At 43.3% G+C, this 17,902-nt stretch overlaps 1 protein-coding gene across 5 annotated transcripts in view; it reads right to left on the reverse strand.

Annotated features, from left to right (window-relative positions):
* Nucleotides 1-17,902, reverse strand: part of bbs9 (Bardet-Biedl syndrome 9) — a 113,832-nt gene that overhangs the window by 86,338 nt on the left and 9,592 nt on the right. For all 5 annotated transcript variants that reach the window (XM_053650933.1, XM_053650934.1, XM_053650932.1 and 2 more), the window contains 7 exons: nt 15,291-15,375; nt 13,892-14,075; nt 11,547-11,676; nt 4,273-4,454; nt 3,017-3,093; nt 1,714-1,767; nt 1,001-1,103 (listed from right to left, as the gene is read on the reverse strand). In XM_053650933.1, the coding sequence (XP_053506908.1) occupies nt 1,001-1,103; nt 1,714-1,767; nt 3,017-3,093; nt 4,273-4,454; nt 11,547-11,676; nt 13,892-14,075; nt 15,291-15,375 (815 nt within the window). The remainder of the gene's footprint in view (nt 1-1,000; nt 1,104-1,713; nt 1,768-3,016; nt 3,094-4,272; nt 4,455-11,546; nt 11,677-13,891; nt 14,076-15,290; nt 15,376-17,902) is intronic.

Raw genomic sequence — 17,902 nt, forward strand, 5'->3', positions numbered from 1 at the left:
AGTGAGTGAAAGTGGGTGTGCGTTTCAAACTTCCTCAACCGCTGCCAGGTTCTAATGGCTCAGCCCGGCACGCTGGCCTGGCGGATGACATATTAGGGGTGGGGAGAAACCCTAGACGATGCTGCTGGAGTGAAAAGTGTGTGTGTTACGCGCTGAGCAGGTTTGGCATCTCTTTACCCAATCATAAATTTACTTTGGATTGTGTTCGTACTACAACTACATACCACCCCCCCCCCCCCCCACCCTTTTGACTTTTGAATCCTCCTATATGTTAACACAAGGATCATCCTAACATGGTGAGCTCATGAAGAGCTTTCAATTCAATCAATCTCCTTCAAAACATCCATGCTCCTCTTGCATCATCACTCTTGATCATAAGGCCAAAGAAACATCAGCCTTTGACCTGCACTCTTGATCAAAGCATTCAAGCAGACTTCCTGTCGCTCGGTGTGTGCGCGTGTGTGTGTGTGTGTGTGTGTGTATGCGTTTGGCTGTTTTCGATGCCGAGTCCTGACGAAAGTCCTCACTTGCGCACACACAAAGACAGGATGTAACCTGCTAATCTGTCTCCTAGCTGCTAGCCTTTGATCTGTCAGATCTGTTACAGTGCTGATAATAAGCATCCGCGAGTCTCTCCGGACACTCACGGCAAACAAATGAGAGATGAGATAAAGAGCGAGTGGGTATCACGTATCAGCCTCTTGCTCCATCTCCACTGTGTCCACCTCCATCACAACACCACGGAGGAGTGGAACAACTCAGCACTGACGTATTCACCTGTTTTACTTGGATCAGGACGGTTTTTTTCCTTCTTTTTCCCCAAGCTCTGAGGCCGACTGTCAATTACAGTCATTTCTTTTATTTTTATTTATTTATTTATTTTTAAACCTAGCGGACATTTTAAACGCTGTACGTCGGTTAACAGACCGGTCATACATCATACGTGTCACTGAAACGTAAAAAAGCAACAGGAACGGAATGGAGAGACGGGCGAACGTACCCAAGGAGTCTAATGCGAACTGGTCCTGAGTGACAGCCAGAGGTGGCTGAACACACACACTCATCTTCGCGCTCTGGACGGCAAAGCGGCTGCTCACTTTAATCTGGGAAAAGCACAGAGGAAAATTCGATTAGAAGACATATTTCAGAATAAACTTCACACTAGGCACGCGCTCAAAATTGATATGTTATATCAAGTATGGATTAAAACATTCAGGGTGGTGCTGTTCTAGGAAAATCATCGACAACTGTGTGTTTTATTAAGTGTTTTATTCCTCTTATACTGAAGGAATCTCCCAATGATTACAAATTTTTAAAAAAATAATCATTTAAGAATAACATATCGTACTTTTTATCCATTTAAAGTTACATTTAATGTTGTGGAACATCTGCTAAACAAGTAAGTTCCTGTCAACAGTGGTTCCTTCACCAAAATGCACCTTGTCATGCTTCTGAGAAACCTTATTACAACTTTACCTCTGAAAAAAAAAAAAAAAAGCTTTTTACCATTTTATTTATGTGGAACATCTGCCCTACAAGCCTGTGTAAGGTGTTACTATAGAAACAATATCGTATTAGAACAAGTGCTTTAACGTCAGAGCCGTAACGTAAATGAATCGACGCCTTCGGACCAATCAGATTCGAGAATTCGGGTGACTGTCTGCAAAAATTGTCATGTATGAGGAAGCGAGAACATTGTGTGTATGTTTGTACCTTGACTGTAACAGAAGGGACAGCAATGCCGTTTATCTCCAGGATAAGGGCTTGCTGTGGAGAGAAAAAGAAAAAAAAAAATTCAGCGTGAGAAAACTAACATCGCATACGCCGATTAACTGATAAAAAGCCACTCAGAGTTTATGGACTCAAGATTACGCTATGGAAACAAACGCTTGGATTTGACCTGTGTGTGAAAGCACCGGGTTCGCAGTCCATAAATGTTTTGCCTTATCTTAAAATGATAATAAAGTAACATTCTTTTACCCATGTAACATGTACAGCGATCAGCCAGAAGATTAAAACCACTGACGTAAATAACATTGATTAGCTCGTCACAGTAGCACCTGTCAAGCGGTGGGATGTACAGTATTAGCCAGAAAGCGAAAGGTAAGTTCTCAAAGTTGATGTGTTGGATGAAGGAAAAATGGGCAAGCGTAAAGATCTTTGACAAATTGTGCTGGCTAGATGATTGGGTCAGAGCTTCTCCAAAATGGCAGGTCTTGTGGTGGTGTGTTCCTGGTATGCAGTGGTTAGTACCTAACAAAAGGGTTCCAAGGAAGGTTTGACCATGCCTTAGAAATAGGCACGTGAGCATCAGAACTTGCCCATGGAGCAAAGGAAGAAGCTGGCGTCTTTTACGTCATGTGGACGGTCGGGTGCGTGTCGAGCGCTTACCCGGGGAAGAGAAGGCACCAGGATGCACTATGGGAAGAAGTCAGGCCGGTGGAGGAAGTGTGACGCTCTGGGAAATGTTCCGCTGGGAAACCTTTGGGCCTGGAACTCATGTGGTTGTTACTTTGACACGTATGACCTACTTAAACATTGCTGCAGATCAAGTACACTCCTTCCCTTCATGGTAACGGCATGGTAACTTGTTAAAGTGTTCATTCGGCCTCCAGATTCCCCAGATCTCAATCCGATCGAGCGTCTGTGGGATGTACCGGTCAATCAAGTCCGATCCACGGAGGCCCCACCTCGCAACTTAAAGGATCTGCTGCTAACGTCTTAGTGCCAGATACCACAGCACACCTTCAGAGGTCTTGTGAAGTCCATGCTTCGACGGGTCAGAGCTGTTTTGGTGGCGCAAGGGCGACCTACACAATATAAGGCTGGTGGTTTTAATGTTACGGCTGATCGGTGTATGTCCACGTAATGCTATTTTCCCATTACAACCCTTATATCTCAATGGACTCCTCCCCCCCCCCCCAAATATTGGCTTTGTGTCGACTGCGATGTGAATGGTGACTAAAAGACGTCATATGTCTACGTCTATATCGTGTATATGTGAAGTGACGGGTACCGAGACATCGTCCAGGTTGGTGGAGACAATAGCAGTCACTGTCAGGTCATCCTCTGCTTCAGCTTTGGGGATGACGTCTAAGAAAAACAGGGGAGAGAGAAAAGAAAACACTGATGAGATGTACTCTGACGTAACTGTGCATCAGCCAATCAGAGACGCTTTACGGTGGAGCAGCGACCCAGAGCTCTGTCTGGAAGGTCGTGCACAACGCCAAACCCGAACTGAAACCTTTCTCGCTTTTCGCATCGAGACGTCTTTTTCGTTTTGCAATATGCTAGGCTGAATGAACACAGCGCTACAATTCCACGTTCGAAACAAAGCACTAAACATCTAAAAACATGCAGAAGTCATTACAAGGTACTTAGAAAAACGTCCCATGAGTATGCTCATCCTGAGGATCTGTGACCTTCAACTTTTTCGGGTCGTCAGAAATGCCAAAGAGCCTTGGGCAACTGCACATTTCAGGAGAAAAGATGACTGAAAACAAAGCCTACGCATTGGCAACATTTCGAACTGCTGTCACAGATTAAAAACCGAGAAAACCTTTGACAATGTGCAGACACGGTGAGTAAAGCCAGGCTGCTGAAAACGTCTTCAAGAGAAGAGAGAGAGAAAAAAAATAAAACTTCTGCAGATTCAGAGAGACCAAACGTCCTCCGACACAACAGCTGCTTCTTTATCATCAGATGTTTATCTGAATGAAAGCACCAGGCACTACCATGTACACGCCCAGGCCCAAAACCTGCAGCCCAGATTTACACTGTAAAGACTCTCCCTGATGGGTTCCTAACACAGCCAATGTCCATTTCAGCCTCATAAAACAGGAGAGAGAATTTCTTTCACCCTCCCGTCCTCAAAAGGACACAAAGGCTCTGTTCTGGAACACAAAAGGCTTCCAGTCTCCTGCACCACCAAAGGTTAAATCAGGTCAGGATGAGGCCTTGAATCTGGCTTTGTTATTAGAGTAAACACTGGTGGTTAACGCTTGCTAAGGTTTCGTGATTGGTGTTAGTACGACGGTGCACAAAAAGCTACTCTTAATCCCGACACCGACACAACAAGGTCAAATCTCTCCAACACACACACCAGCGGGAAAATATTTGCCTAGTCTCTCACACCTGTTAGGTTGTTTTAAAAAAGTGTCCATAATGTCTTTTCTGATACGCACAAAGTTCAGCCAAATGACAGTAAAACACCGCTCTGTCAATAGAACATTGGTTTGTTTTCTTGTTGGGACAGACGTATAATTGTCCTACCCTGGTTCCTGGTGGTTTCACGGATGACCTTCTGGAGAGCCTTCATCTCGGCGTCCACCTCGTCGTAGTTGACCTCCCGGGAGTCCACCTTTGGTGCGGTGAAGAAGGAGGGATCCGTGCCCATATACGAGCACTGCAGATGACCTTCAGAGCTCAGGGTCACCACCAGGCCCTTGAGATCCCTAAGAAGCAGCAAGCAACCATTAAATAAAAATTTTTTAAAAATGTAAAAAAGTGACAAATAAGAATTAAGGACACATCGATACTAGAGATGGCAGTGATCTATCGCCGATCTACCCTCTGCTATCCTGTAACCAATGGTAAAGATTGGACCTGGATTGGAAAAGACCTCAATTTTCAGAACTGGAGAAGGCTTTCAGACTCGGTGAAAAGAGAAACATACTTTACTTAGGTCCTTGCTGATGGAAAACAAAATAAACGCTTCTCCGACGCGACTCTACTCGACCTAAGGTAACTAATACAGCTAGCTAATGTACTCTATTAAAAAGCTAGCCAACGTGGGTTCCCGAGTAACTGTTTGCGCTATCGACTATCGATAGATCGCGAGTTTGAAACCTGACAACGGGACAGCCATCCGTGTCCACATCACCAACTTGTGCTTCATATTTACAGCCAATTTATTTTTCCGTCCATCTATCCATTTTCTGTACCATTTATCCTACACACACAGGGTCACAGGGGAGCCTCTACCCCAGGGGATTCTGGGCACAAGGTGAGGGACACCCTGGACAGGGCACAAACGCGCACACACACCACAGACAATTCAGAGATGTCGAGAAGCCTACAACGCAATAAGCCTACAAGCTGCTGTGGGCCTGGAGAAATGGACAGTACGCGCTGCTCCAGAGAGAGAGGTATGAGGTTCTTTGAGGACATATCTGTCTTTTTCAACATGTGCAAGCGTATCAGAAGGTTCAGAGGTTCAGATCTCAGAGCTGTGCGAGTAAAACAGGGGCAGACTGTGTGAATAACCAGCACGGCTCTGCGCAGGTCTGAGACCAGCAGGAACGCTAACTGGAAGCAGATGTGTTCCGTGGGCAGTTAGGTTATAAGAAGCAATAACTCTGGTTGAAGGAGATCCAGCACAGCGGCTGCACCTGCAAAGGGAGGTGCGATTCTGCCTTTTTGTTAATAAAACTCCAAAGCCCATGCCAGTTTCTGTGGCTGTCCAGCATCCTGTATTTTCTTCCAAATAGCTCACGGCAGTTGTCCTTCGCCCAAGCCTTAACCTCTGACGGTCACAGCTGACCTGATGCTCTTACTGACCATGTCCCAGATGATCCGGCTGATATCTTCAACCATGACTTTAGGCTGTTTTTCGCCAAGAAAATACAGTTCCCTGGAGCGCTTGTGAGGATTTTTTACGAAACGGAGTTTTCACGGTACATGAAACGATCAGCGCTCTGGAGCGACTCGTGGATACAAACATAACAGGAAAGGAATCCGACGGCCATATGTGGGAAAACGCGGGACGACCCCGAGGCCCCTGGCGTCTTGTTTGATACGAGATTAGCTGGCTTCTCCGAGCAGAATTTCAAACCAAAACAAACGAGCACATCCACTCGTAAAGTTCACTGCTTCTACCCTCACCTGACCGTCCTCACATCGCATTTCATAGGATTTTTTGGGGGACGAGCAATGACAATAAACATCGTGGATGTACATGGCAGCATTCAGCATTCCCTACTTGTGATATCTAAAGCTTGCAAAATTATAAAACCCAGGAACAGATTCTTGGAATTCTCCAATCGTAAAAACAAACTGCAGGGATAAAACAAGGTGCAATAAACAAAACCTGAACTAAAGATTTAGGTCATTTTACATCCCCCCCCATTTCTCTTGACACATTGACTCTATAATTCTGCCACCAATCATAATTTTACAGGAAAACACCAACATTTTCCAGCCTTATCTCTATTTATCACATTAGAACCATGGTCGATAACTTCTACACATTCAACTGCACTGAGAAAAGACAAAGTTACTTAAAATGGAAGCTTAAGGGCAGCTGGTCAGTTGGAGAGCAGGGACCTTAAACATGGATATACACAACAGTATTGAAAATTTCCTATGTATCATACCAAAGCTTGTGAAATTACAAAACCAGAAACTGATTCTGTCTTAAACATCATATTTCAAATCGCAGGATCCACAGTAAGTAAGAGGTTACAGAAAGAGGGAAAGAAGAATGGAATAAATCAAGGGAAGAAGGAAACAAGTAAGGAAGGAAGCAGGGACACAAGTAAAGAAGGAAGCAGGGAAGGAAGGGAACAAGGAAGGAAGCAGGAACACAAAGAAGGAAGGAAGCAATGAAGGAAGCAAGGAAGGATAGAAGCAAGGAATTAAAGAAGGAAGGAATCAATGAAGGATGGAAGGAAGGAAGGAAGGAAGGACCAAAGAAAGGAAGCAATGAAGGAAGCAAGGAAGGATAGACGCAAGGATCCATCCAGGAAGGAAGGAAGAAATCAAGAAAGGAAGGAAGCAATGTAAAAGGAAGGAAGAAATTATGGAAGAAATCATGAAAGGAAGCAAGGAAAGCAGGAAGGAAGGAAAGAAGGAAAAACTGTGTGTGGGGGGGGGGGGGGGGTTGAGTGAAAGGAAGCAAGCAAGCAAGGTAAAATGGAAGCAAGCAAGGAAAGAACAAAGCAAATAAGAAATGAAGGAAAGAAGGAAGGAAGGAATATTGCAAGAATGGACCGAAGAAAGCATGGAAGGAAGGATGGATAGAAGGAAGCAAGGAAAGAAGGTAAAAAAAGGTGAAAAGGAAGAAAGATCACAAGTCACAAAGCTAGGAAGGAGGGAAGGAAGGAGGGATGCAAGGACAGAAGGGAGAACGCAAGGAAGGAAGGAAGCAAAGGAGGAAGGAAGGAAGAAAGCTAGGAATAACGTGAAGAAGGAATAAAACAAACAATGAAGGAAGAAAGCAATGAAGGAAGCAAGGATAAATGGATGCATAAATGAATGTTTCCAATGTATTAGTCTCTTCAGATGAAAGAATTTGTAATTGTGGGTTAAAAACAATGATATCGTTGCACCTGATGGTTCTTGGAAGCTACAGGAAAGTGTTAAATAACCAGATGAACATGTTTACAGTCATGGAAAGGTAATCCTGGTTCCTTGCCCTGTACTGTACAGTAGTGCTGGAAAGCTGAATAGAACATCTGTAGAAAGACTTTCTCCGTCGTAAGAGATAATCGTATGATGAATCGGATATGAAAATGTTAACAGATTTCGGACATTTTATTGGGATCATCCCAGACAGTGTTAGAAGTAATGACCTTAAAAGAGCGCTGTAACCCCACAGTGTAAAGCGCATTGGCTATTTAGCACTTTCCTGCTGGTTTGGAGAGATCATTTAACCCTCGCTCGGGCTGTCACATGCTACTTGTTCATTTCTTGATTAGAGTAGACGGTGCAAAAAAATAAAAGCATGTACAGATCCTCATATACAGATCTGAACCCTTTTCCTGGTCTGTTCTTTTTCAAAAAACTTTTCCATGATCTTTAGTTCCCGACGACTCTGTTCACTGTCTGAATGAGAAATCGGGCAGATGTAGCTTAATCCTAATAACCGCTTCAGCATAGAAGATACTCGACTAATCAGAACTCTTCTGTTCAAACAAGTTATAGGCTGTAAAAATAAATAAATAAATAAAATAATAGGTTGCATTTGTTATTTTGTGATTTTACCACAGCACTAATGCTCTTTGAAGTCGTTTGGAGTAATACTTGATTAGCAGATATGAGATTAGCTCTCTATGGAGAGATTTGTTTTTTAAAACCAGTACTTTAAACCAGTTGGGCGGTAATTGCTGCATGCATTTCCCTTCATCTAACTTTAACTTGTATGTGTGTGTAACGTAGGTACTGGAGTGTGTGTGCATGTGTGTGTGTTCCTATAGTGCGCACTGGTTGTGTGGGATCTGTGTTTTGCTTTGTTGAACAGTGCGATTGCTGTGGGTAGGTCAGTGTAGGGGACCCTGCGAGCTGGGTGGTAAAACACTCCAGCTGTGGAGCTACAGTACAGAAAACATACACCGACCTGTTCAGGACACACTCCAAACCCCACTGCTCACACACCATGCTTAGAACTAGAAGAATGGCAGCAATGGGTGTAACGAATACTTAACTCCTCTTAAAAAAAAAAAAAAAAGAAGGAAAGAAAAAAAAAAGAACAAAACAAACACGAGCTCAGAGGTAAAACCGATAAAGCAACGTCTTCAAGACAGGGAAGTGTATGCTGTCCGATTTCTCTGTAACTTAAGAAGCTGACAGGGTTTTTTTTTTTTGTATTATTAACTTCAAGAGAGAGAGAGAAGAAAAACTGAAGATGGTGACGGAGTGACTATTTATGTCTGCTATAATTTAAGTGATAACACTTGGTTTACACTTGTTCAACAATAAATGTAACTATAAACGGATAAAAAGTCTGATGTGTTGCTCATTAATAAATTAAATATTATGGTGTAAGAGGAATATAAGGAAGGAAAGAGGAAGGAAGGAGGAAGGAAGGAGAACCAAATCAAGGAAGGACGGAAGGAAGAACTGTAAAAGGAAGGAAACGAGAAAGGATGAAATAAATCAAGGACTGAAGGAAGGAAGGAAGGAAGGAAGGACGAAAGGTGAAAAAGGAGGAATAATGGAAGGGATGGAAGGAGTGAAGAAGGAAGGAAGGAAGGAAGGCAGGAAGGAAGAAGAGAAGGAAGCAAGGAAGGATGTAAACAAAGAAGGAAGGACCAAATCAAGGAAGTAAATAAGGAAGGAAGGAAGGAAGCAAGGACGAAAGGTGAAAATCGAGGACGCAAGGAAGGAAAATAAAAAGGAAAGAAGCAAGGAAGGATGCATGCAAGGATGGAAGGAATGAAGGAAAGAAAGAAGGAAGGAAGGAAGGAAAGAAATAAGGAAGCACTGTAAAAGGAAGGAAGTGAGAAAGTACTGAAAGAAATCAAGGAAGGAAGGAAGGAAGGAAGGAAGGAGGGACAAAGGATGAAAAGGTAGGAAGAATGGAAGGGATGGAAGGAGTGAAGAACAAAGCAAGGAAGGAATGAAGGAAAAATGGAAGGAAGCTAGGAAGGATGGAAACAAGGAAGGAAGCAAGGAAGGAAGAACCAAATCAAGGAAGTAAATAAGTAAGGAAGGAAAGAAGAAAGGAAGCAAAGACGAAAGGTGCAAAGGAAGGAAGAACGGGAGGAACAAAGCAAGGAAGGAAGGACAGAGTCCAGGAAGGAAGAAAGGCAGGAATAATTGGAATAAAACTGGCCTTGTAGTCATGGTAACAGTAACTTTGCTTCATCGCACCACCCCGTTGTTTATTATTTTCATATAACCGCACGACCGAGTGTTTTCTTTCTTTTTTTTCTAAGTTGAAAAAAGTCCTGGGATTAAACTCACATCAACTTCCTTAATGCGAGTTCCTGTAATAAACTGAGTGCATGTTTTCACATCAGAACAGTACTTCTGCGGTAATCATGAAGATTACATTTTTGAAACGAGAAGGCAGTTTTACGTCGGTGTAAAAGAGACAAACCCGGGCACATATATAGTGCTTGGCTTCTGTAAACCCACTCTGGACTAAAAACACAAACATAACCGCAGTTATTAGTCTTCGATGTTTGGATTACAATTGTTTCTAATTACGGTGCGATTATGGCGGTTTCAGATGTGATATTTCGAGTTGCGGCCACTCCTTATCTGTTTGGATTGGCCACCAGATATGGGACATCTTGGAGCAATTTTCCTGTGTAGTGGATTCAGCTGCGAGGCTGGACGAGGATGTGAAACGACTGCGAGCCAACGTGCTACTTAATAGTGTGTGCGAGTTGCACTACTTAATAATTCTCGATCAAAAAGCCTTGCTTCGTAAATGAATCCGTGCACAAAGATCACGCTTAAGATGGTAAAGCGAGCATCACGGTTAGTTAGGACGCTCTTAGGAAAACCCGAAGCGATTCTTCGGAAAGCAGACCTCCTTTGATGGCCATGCCGTCTATTTCTACAATGTGTGTGTGGGGAAGAGAAGTTAGAGTCCTGTGTGGCGAAGAGAGCTCAGGACAAAAAGCTCGTTTAGATGGTGCTGACAGACAGGACGAACAGGACAAAGCCAGAGCAAGTGACCCAAAGAGTGACCGAGAGGTAGTCTGAGTGAAAGAGAAGAACCCTTCGCTCATCCAAGGCTACAGCAGTATCTGTTACCTTATCAGATGGGAAAGAATCTGAGCGGATGGTCCCACACAAACACACAGATCATCTCAAGCCTGTGATAAAAGACCCTCGCTCTCGGTTTGTGCACACGTCTGCGTGCATCTCCATTTTTCCCATTTAGAGAAAAAAAAACAGCGAGGCAGACTATGAACACTGCATAAGAAAATTCTCTTTTGCTCTAATGGAATGTTTGTTTCATACTATATCACTTTTCATACATATACACACACACGCACACACACTACAGCCACTGGTAATGCTATTCATATATACGGCTTTTCGGGTGAAAAAATAAAAACTGACTAAAAGATCTTTCCATTTTCTAGATTAAATACATTAACCTACAGTATCAAAACAGAACACTTTACATGCATTTTAATAGTAAAATAGTAATGAATAGTAATTCCATCCATCCATTTTCTAGACCGCTTATCCTACACTGGGTCGCAGGGGAGCCTGGAGCCTATCTCTGGGGGACTCGGGGCACGAGGCGGGGGACACCCTGGACGTGGTGTCCTATAAACACCCATTCATACACTGTGGACAATTTAGAGATGCCTATTTGGCCCACAACGCAGGTCTTTGGACTGAGGGAGGAAACCGGAGTACCCTGAGGAAACCCCCAAAGCACGGGGAGAACATGGAATAGTAATTATTAGAAATAGAAATGATAAAGAAAAGAAAAAAAAAAGAAAAAAAAATATGCTGTTCCATCTAGTCTCTTGAGATATTCAGTACCAACAGCTTCTTCACTGTTGCCCAATTAAGAAGGATCCTCCATGATCTGGATTCATTTTGTAATCACTTTGGGCTGTCTTCTATTTTGGTGGAATGAGAGTGGTGAAAGTGAGCATGTAAAGCATACATTTAAAATAAAGGCACAGAATGTAATACTGGTGCTGCGGAGACCATAAGCCAACATGGAACTCTCAGCATAAGCCTCAAAAATAAATACAAACCTATGACAGTTACAGTTTTCCGTTTTATGCCCAGACAAAATGTTATATAAAACAAAACTGTGACCTCACCCGGGTGGAAGTGGGCGCACTTACGGGAAATTTGCGACGCGCACGGCCACGGGCACGCAGGCGAGCTGAGCCGCCCACTTCAGCGTTGTGTCCTGATACACCAGCAGCATGTTGTTGTGGTTGGCCAGCAGGACGTTGGTTGTACCCTCGGAAACTGTGGACAGAGGGAGGGAAATGGTCAGTGCCACGCCATTAAGGTACGTTGTGTGTATGAGTGTGTGTGTGTGTGTGTGTGAGAGAGAGAGAGAGAGAGAGAGAGAGAGAGCGCAAGGCCGCACACGGAGTGGAATGTCAGGGAGGTCAGGTTAATGACAGGCTCCTGCTCTAACCCAGAAAGCCACTTCAAAACAGCCTGTGCTCATCTGTTTCTCACTTTCCCAAAAAGCCCTGGGATTAAGCACAACGCCTACAACGTCTATTTAGGCCTCTGTCTGTCACCCGCTCTTACCCTCGCACGTACACACACACCGTGCATGCTTGCTTTTCTGTTCGCAAAGACCAAACCCTGTGAACGCAGCCTTTTATACACTCAGGATCTCTATGCCTTCGTTTCCATGCAAAAGACGTTCACCGGTGCAAATAAATTCATTCCGATTGCATATTCAGAATAAACTTCTAACCCTAAACTGGGTAGTTTACATAAAATCTCAGTTTCAACGCATGCTTTATGCGATCTGAATCCAAAATTATGCGCATGCACGTTCTACGTCGCATGTTCTGCATTTTAAACCATGCGTGTTGAGATTTAAATCGTTCCAGTCCCAACAAAACCTCATCCAAGCGTAGTTATTGGAGTTGCTCGGCATTTAATGTTTGCATGAAACGCAGTAACAATAATGCTCCGGTTGTCGAAAAACAACATGAACTGCAAATCAAGCTCAAATTTCGTAAACTAGTGCAAAGAACGTTCAGATTAATGCCGACCTTAGAACTTGAATAGGTTTGGCGAAACTCTGCCCTGATAGTGGATGGAGGATTAAGAGGGGGAAAAAAATGGGTTTTAGAGAACGAAAAAGAAAGCGAGAGTCGGGTAAAGGGGGCAGTAAAAAGGTGAGTAAGTGATTTAAAAATTTTTTTAAATCATAGCCAAGGGGAAGCCTGTTCAATTTTCTAACGCACGAGTGCTCCAGCCAAAACAATGACAATTCAAATGGCTTGGAACCTCTACATAAAACAACCGTGCTATATTACAAAGGCAGGAAATGATTTTCCACACCAGGTTCATTCATCCATTCATCCTGTCAGAGCTGCCAGAGCTGAGTTACAGCCCTCTTTCCCTCTGAATGCTGCAAGTTACAATCCAAACCCTTCTCTAATGAGAACACATTTGTACCCAAGAACTTCTGTACCTAAGAACCCTCACCCTTTTGAGTCTGGTTCCTCGTAATGTCGTCTCAATGGAGCTTTTCCTCACCGCAGTCACCGCTGGCTTGTTCATTAGGGAACTAAATCTACAGCTGGATTTCTGTAAAGCGGCTTCGTGGTAACGTCTATATATTTAGAAGTGCTATACAAATAAATACAAATACCCTTGCTAGTTAGTACTTGTTGTATGATTGGGATAGGAATTGGTAGGTGACTAAATTGAGGAATTTGCTGTCGATTGGATCGGTTACGATTTCGACTGGCAAACGCCACTAGATGAGGTCGAGTCTAACCTGTTTGATATAATTCAAATCACTGATCAAGAGTCAAGAAACTACTGAGTATGACCATTCTCTTTACCGACTAATCCCAATTGTGTATCACAGATATAATAATGAGGTTATATGTATAATGTGACCTCTACTGTAGTTTAGCAGGTTGCAGCGTATCTGTGTTTGGGGTGTTTACCCCACTTGTCTGTCTCAAAGTATTAAAAACGAGGCGATGGTTGAAACCGGAGTCTGATATTTTCACATTCGCAGCCCAACACGGCGACACAGAGCGGGTCTGTGTTTGGCGCCGTCTCGGTCCCAAACCCGACACGCACACAGGAATCTGCGTGTTTTATCTGATAAACCTGAGATGTTGCACAAATAAAGGCATCCTGGCGCATTAGGAAGCTCATGGCTTTACACGGGGACTTTGCTGACCGTGCTGTCATAAGTAATAAGTACCGAGCGCAGTGGATTTCCTCTGAAAGAACAGTTAAGAATAACTGGCTCAGTGAGTAGCAAATGTAGCAGAAGCTTGCCATGAAACGGCGCCAAAGTCTACGGTGTGACAAAAGTATATTTTTTAAATATCCAGATTTGTTTCCCAGAACATTCGGTCTTTTGGCAGTCGCTGGGAGAATTTCTGTCTGATTCCGAACGGAGGGGCAAAAGTGATCCGCATTGACGTGAACAGGGGAAAGCTGGCACATGGGGATTGGATCGTACTCTTACCTGAGGCGTAGGGAAGGAAGCAGCTGGGGTTGTACTCGAGTTTCTTCATGAAACGGATTTGGCCGTTGTCCCGGAGACAGAACAGGTTCCTTTCCCCAAGTACGAAGACGGAGGAGGCTGACGGAGAGATGCAGGGGACGTAGATATCCAGCGCCTGCTCTCCTAACACTAGTGTCCACTCAGTCTGAATCACACACACATCAAGAAATGGGTTTAAGTAAACAGACAATTGGTTAGAAAATGGCTCGTAAATGCACAAACATTATACACCCGCACACACCATGTGCCAAGTTAGTTGTAAACACAGAACACTTCAATATATAACAGTTTATACCCAAATCCCACCCTTCACTTTGTTAAACACCTCTGTAGCCTCTTCAGTGGGAACTTTGTGAGCATTTAATTATGTTTTGAGTGTCACTGTGGACACAACTCTCTCTTATTGGATTTCATTTCACTTATTTATGGATGTTTCCAACTTTGTCTAATTATGACAGGTCCAACATGGTTATGATAAATATGTAAGGAATAAAAACACTCCGGGGTGTGCTGTGATAGGAAAGTAATCAGCGATGGAATGTGATACCAGAGGGTCGACCGATAGTGGATTTCACCGATACCGATAACTAACTCGGGCGGTACCTACCTGCGGATAACCGATACCGATACCAATACGAATGAAAACAGAACACTCAAATTACAACACTGCTGAACTTTATTGCAAAAATAAACAGTACTGACTGTAGCAGGAAAATTGTACTTTTACTGTACTTTTTTGAATGAAATGAATATACAAATATGAATCTTTAATAAATGACATACTATTAAAACATTTTAAAGTAAATAAAAGATAAACATCCAGACTGAACCAAAAAGTAACACTCCAAATAACAAATAAAAACGGAGACATCCAAAGTGAATCAAAAAACACCTTGAATAACATGACAAAATTTGTCAGTGATAGTTTTTTTGACTTCGCCTCTAGAGGCCGCTCTCGTACTGTGCAATGACGTTGCACCCTTCTCGGCCGCTCTCACAACAGATGCAACCGGGAAAAAAAACTATCGGGGTGGATTTTTGCTGATAAACGATAGTTCGAGTAATCGCTTATCCGTGCCGATTAATCGGGAAAAAACGACCGATTGGTCGACCTCTGAGTGACAAAAGCCCAAAGTTGATTATTTTCCTATAACAGCACATCCCAAAGTGTTTTATTCCTTTTATTCCAATTCGCCAGTGAACTACCCATCATACTTTTCATCTGGTTATCGTTACATTTAACATCAAACACGTCATACGTTATAGCAACTATAAACAACTGCTCCCTCACCGCCACTCTTCTTTTCTCCCTCTTGAAAACACACAGTATTTTAATACAACATCGTGCAAACAGACTAACCGTAAGCCTCTTCCCAGAGCTCTTGCTTTGCTGTTCAGAGTTCTGTCTGGTGTCTGCGTCCGTGGCGACCGCTAGCGTCTCGTACCTGCGTCCGGAACAGAGCAAACTGGCATCGATAAATCCACACAGCATAAATCGGAACAGCACACACCCTATTACGCTATTACAGGCATGAAGTCATGAGAACTCACATCCTTATGCAAGGACGTCGGAAATTTTCAATCGTCACTGTCGCTTTTATTACAAAGAACTTCCTGTTTAAGGACACTGGTTAGTTTCCATACTTATTAGATGCTCATAATAGAGGAAACCGCTGCAGCCAAGGTTGGCGAATGCTTTGCTGTCAGTGTAAAACCGTCTGGTCTCAAACAGCCAAGGATAAGAAACAGTGGTGGGGTTGATTATTCCGCCTCATGCACATGAAGTGCGAGTGCGCACACACAGCAGCGCCTGGGGGATGCTCATCTACACACACGTGTGCATGAGAGTTTATGTTTGTGGCAATGTGACCGTGCGAGTGTGAGGGATATGCGAATGCACGTGCGAGTGTGAGGGATATGTGAAGCACATAGGTGGTGTGTGCGAGTTCAAGTGGGAAAAACGTGATTTGGCCCGCCGAAGTCATCGCAAGATAATGGATAGAATACAGGACGAGGAAGAAATTAGGAGCGCGCTCTCTCACGTATTTTTAATCTAATTTTCAGGTGCTGCATTTTTGCAAGATGCTTTCGGAAAGGGTTTCTGTGTGGGGGTTTTTTCGGTCATGGATGCAACCAACATGTTTGGCGTAAAAAGAGGTATACTAAAAGGGAAATTCCCAAAGCATCAACTAAACTGTGGGGGTGTTTTGGGATCCGTGACCATAATCTTCAATCTTCTAGCAAATAATGCTATTTTTACGTGCTTATGCCTTATGTCCATAACCTCAACAACCGTTCCGCTTTTGTGCTTTTTTTTTGTGTGTATGTATATATACTGTATACATGACCTCACACTTACTCCCTAAAAGAAAACGAAAAATTCAACAAAGTTCCTGGACACAGAGAATCACGCAGATCATTTATATTAAATGGGTGTCAATAGTTTTGCCAAACATCTTATAGAGGAAATACACCTATTTTTACATTCTTGTAAGAATGATAAGGTACATTGTATGTCAAGTTGCTATTAAAAAAAAACACCTTTTATTTTTAAAGAGCGGAAAAATTTAATAAGTGTCATTTAATGTCTATTTTATATGTACACATTTTAAACCTATTTTCTATAAGGGTGCCAATAATTCTGGAGTTAACTGTATTAATCTGAACAGAAACAAAGTTTAGAGAAAGTGATAACAGCCTCGATGTAGACTACCACTTTGCTTTTACACACACACACACACACACACACACACACACACACACACACACACACACACACAGATGCTGAGAGATTCGAACTAGGTGTTGCCAGATTGGACAGGTCTTAGCCTCAATGCTGAAAGGCTGTGTGTGTGTGTGTGTGTATTCACTGATCATCCAACAGGCAAGAAGTCTCGCCAGAGGAAACAACAAAAGTCGTTTATATGAAAGAAGATCCCGCTCAGACCTGGCGCGAAAAGCACATATATCAAACTCCTTCCTCGGTATCCTCACAGCACGCAGGAAAACGGCTGAACCGGCTGAATAAACGAAAACCTGGGCGGCCTGAAATTCACACCGTCACACAGCGAGAGTCCGGTGGAGGGCATTGGCTTCACCGCTACCGCCATCGAGACTTTAAAAAAAAAATTTATAATAATAATAATAATAATACAATCCCTGCGATTCTCATTCCACGATTCAGCATTTTCGACAAACCTCCACCTTCACTACAACCTCAAACCTCCAAAAACTGCTCCCCTTAATTACAGCCAGTACAATCTGATCGACTCTGGGACGAATACTGTTCTATCGTTTCAGGAGAATCTGTCTGGATGCATTTCCAGCTTTCTTAAACCTCCGAATACTTTAACTATATGGATATTAAATGGCGGCGATCTGCAAGTGGAAATTTCATCAGGACGTGAGAAACCGTCCTCGGCTTGCCGCTAACCGGACTCAGCTGTGGAAACAGCAACGGAGCAAACGGCGCGACGCCTACTCGACCAGCTGCGCCGTCCGACGGCTACTATTTTTTAACATTTCTACCCACAATTCCCCCTGAACCTCTTCCCCCACACCTCGGAGACGGAGGATGTGGTCAGCAGGATGACAAGTGAGAATAAGAATGGCCTTCTCTGCTCATATATACACTGTAGGTTTGCATGTGAAGGCGAAGCAAATTTTAGCTGGTCCATACGTGTGCTTGCCCACTCCCCTTCGCTGTTAAACACGCCAAAGAAAACAGCAGAATAGTGCTACAAGGGCTTGGACTGCATTCAAAGCAATGGTGGTAGTTCGTTTAAGCGACATTTTTGCCCCGAGTGACTAATCGCTAATTGCTGGGACAGTTCCCCCGGGCCAACTTTGGGGTAAGTGCCTTGCTAATGGCACTGGGAGAAATCAGCTAGAACTGAACCCTTGACCTTTTGAACCATGGCCATGTTCTCTAGCCTCACTCACACCTTCTCTTGTTTAAAAAAAAAAAAAACT

Source organism: Ictalurus furcatus, chromosome 20 (genome assembly GCF_023375685.1).
Source record: "Ictalurus furcatus strain D&B chromosome 20, Billie_1.0, whole genome shotgun sequence".
Taxonomy (NCBI): Eukaryota; Metazoa; Chordata; class Actinopteri; order Siluriformes; family Ictaluridae; genus Ictalurus; species Ictalurus furcatus.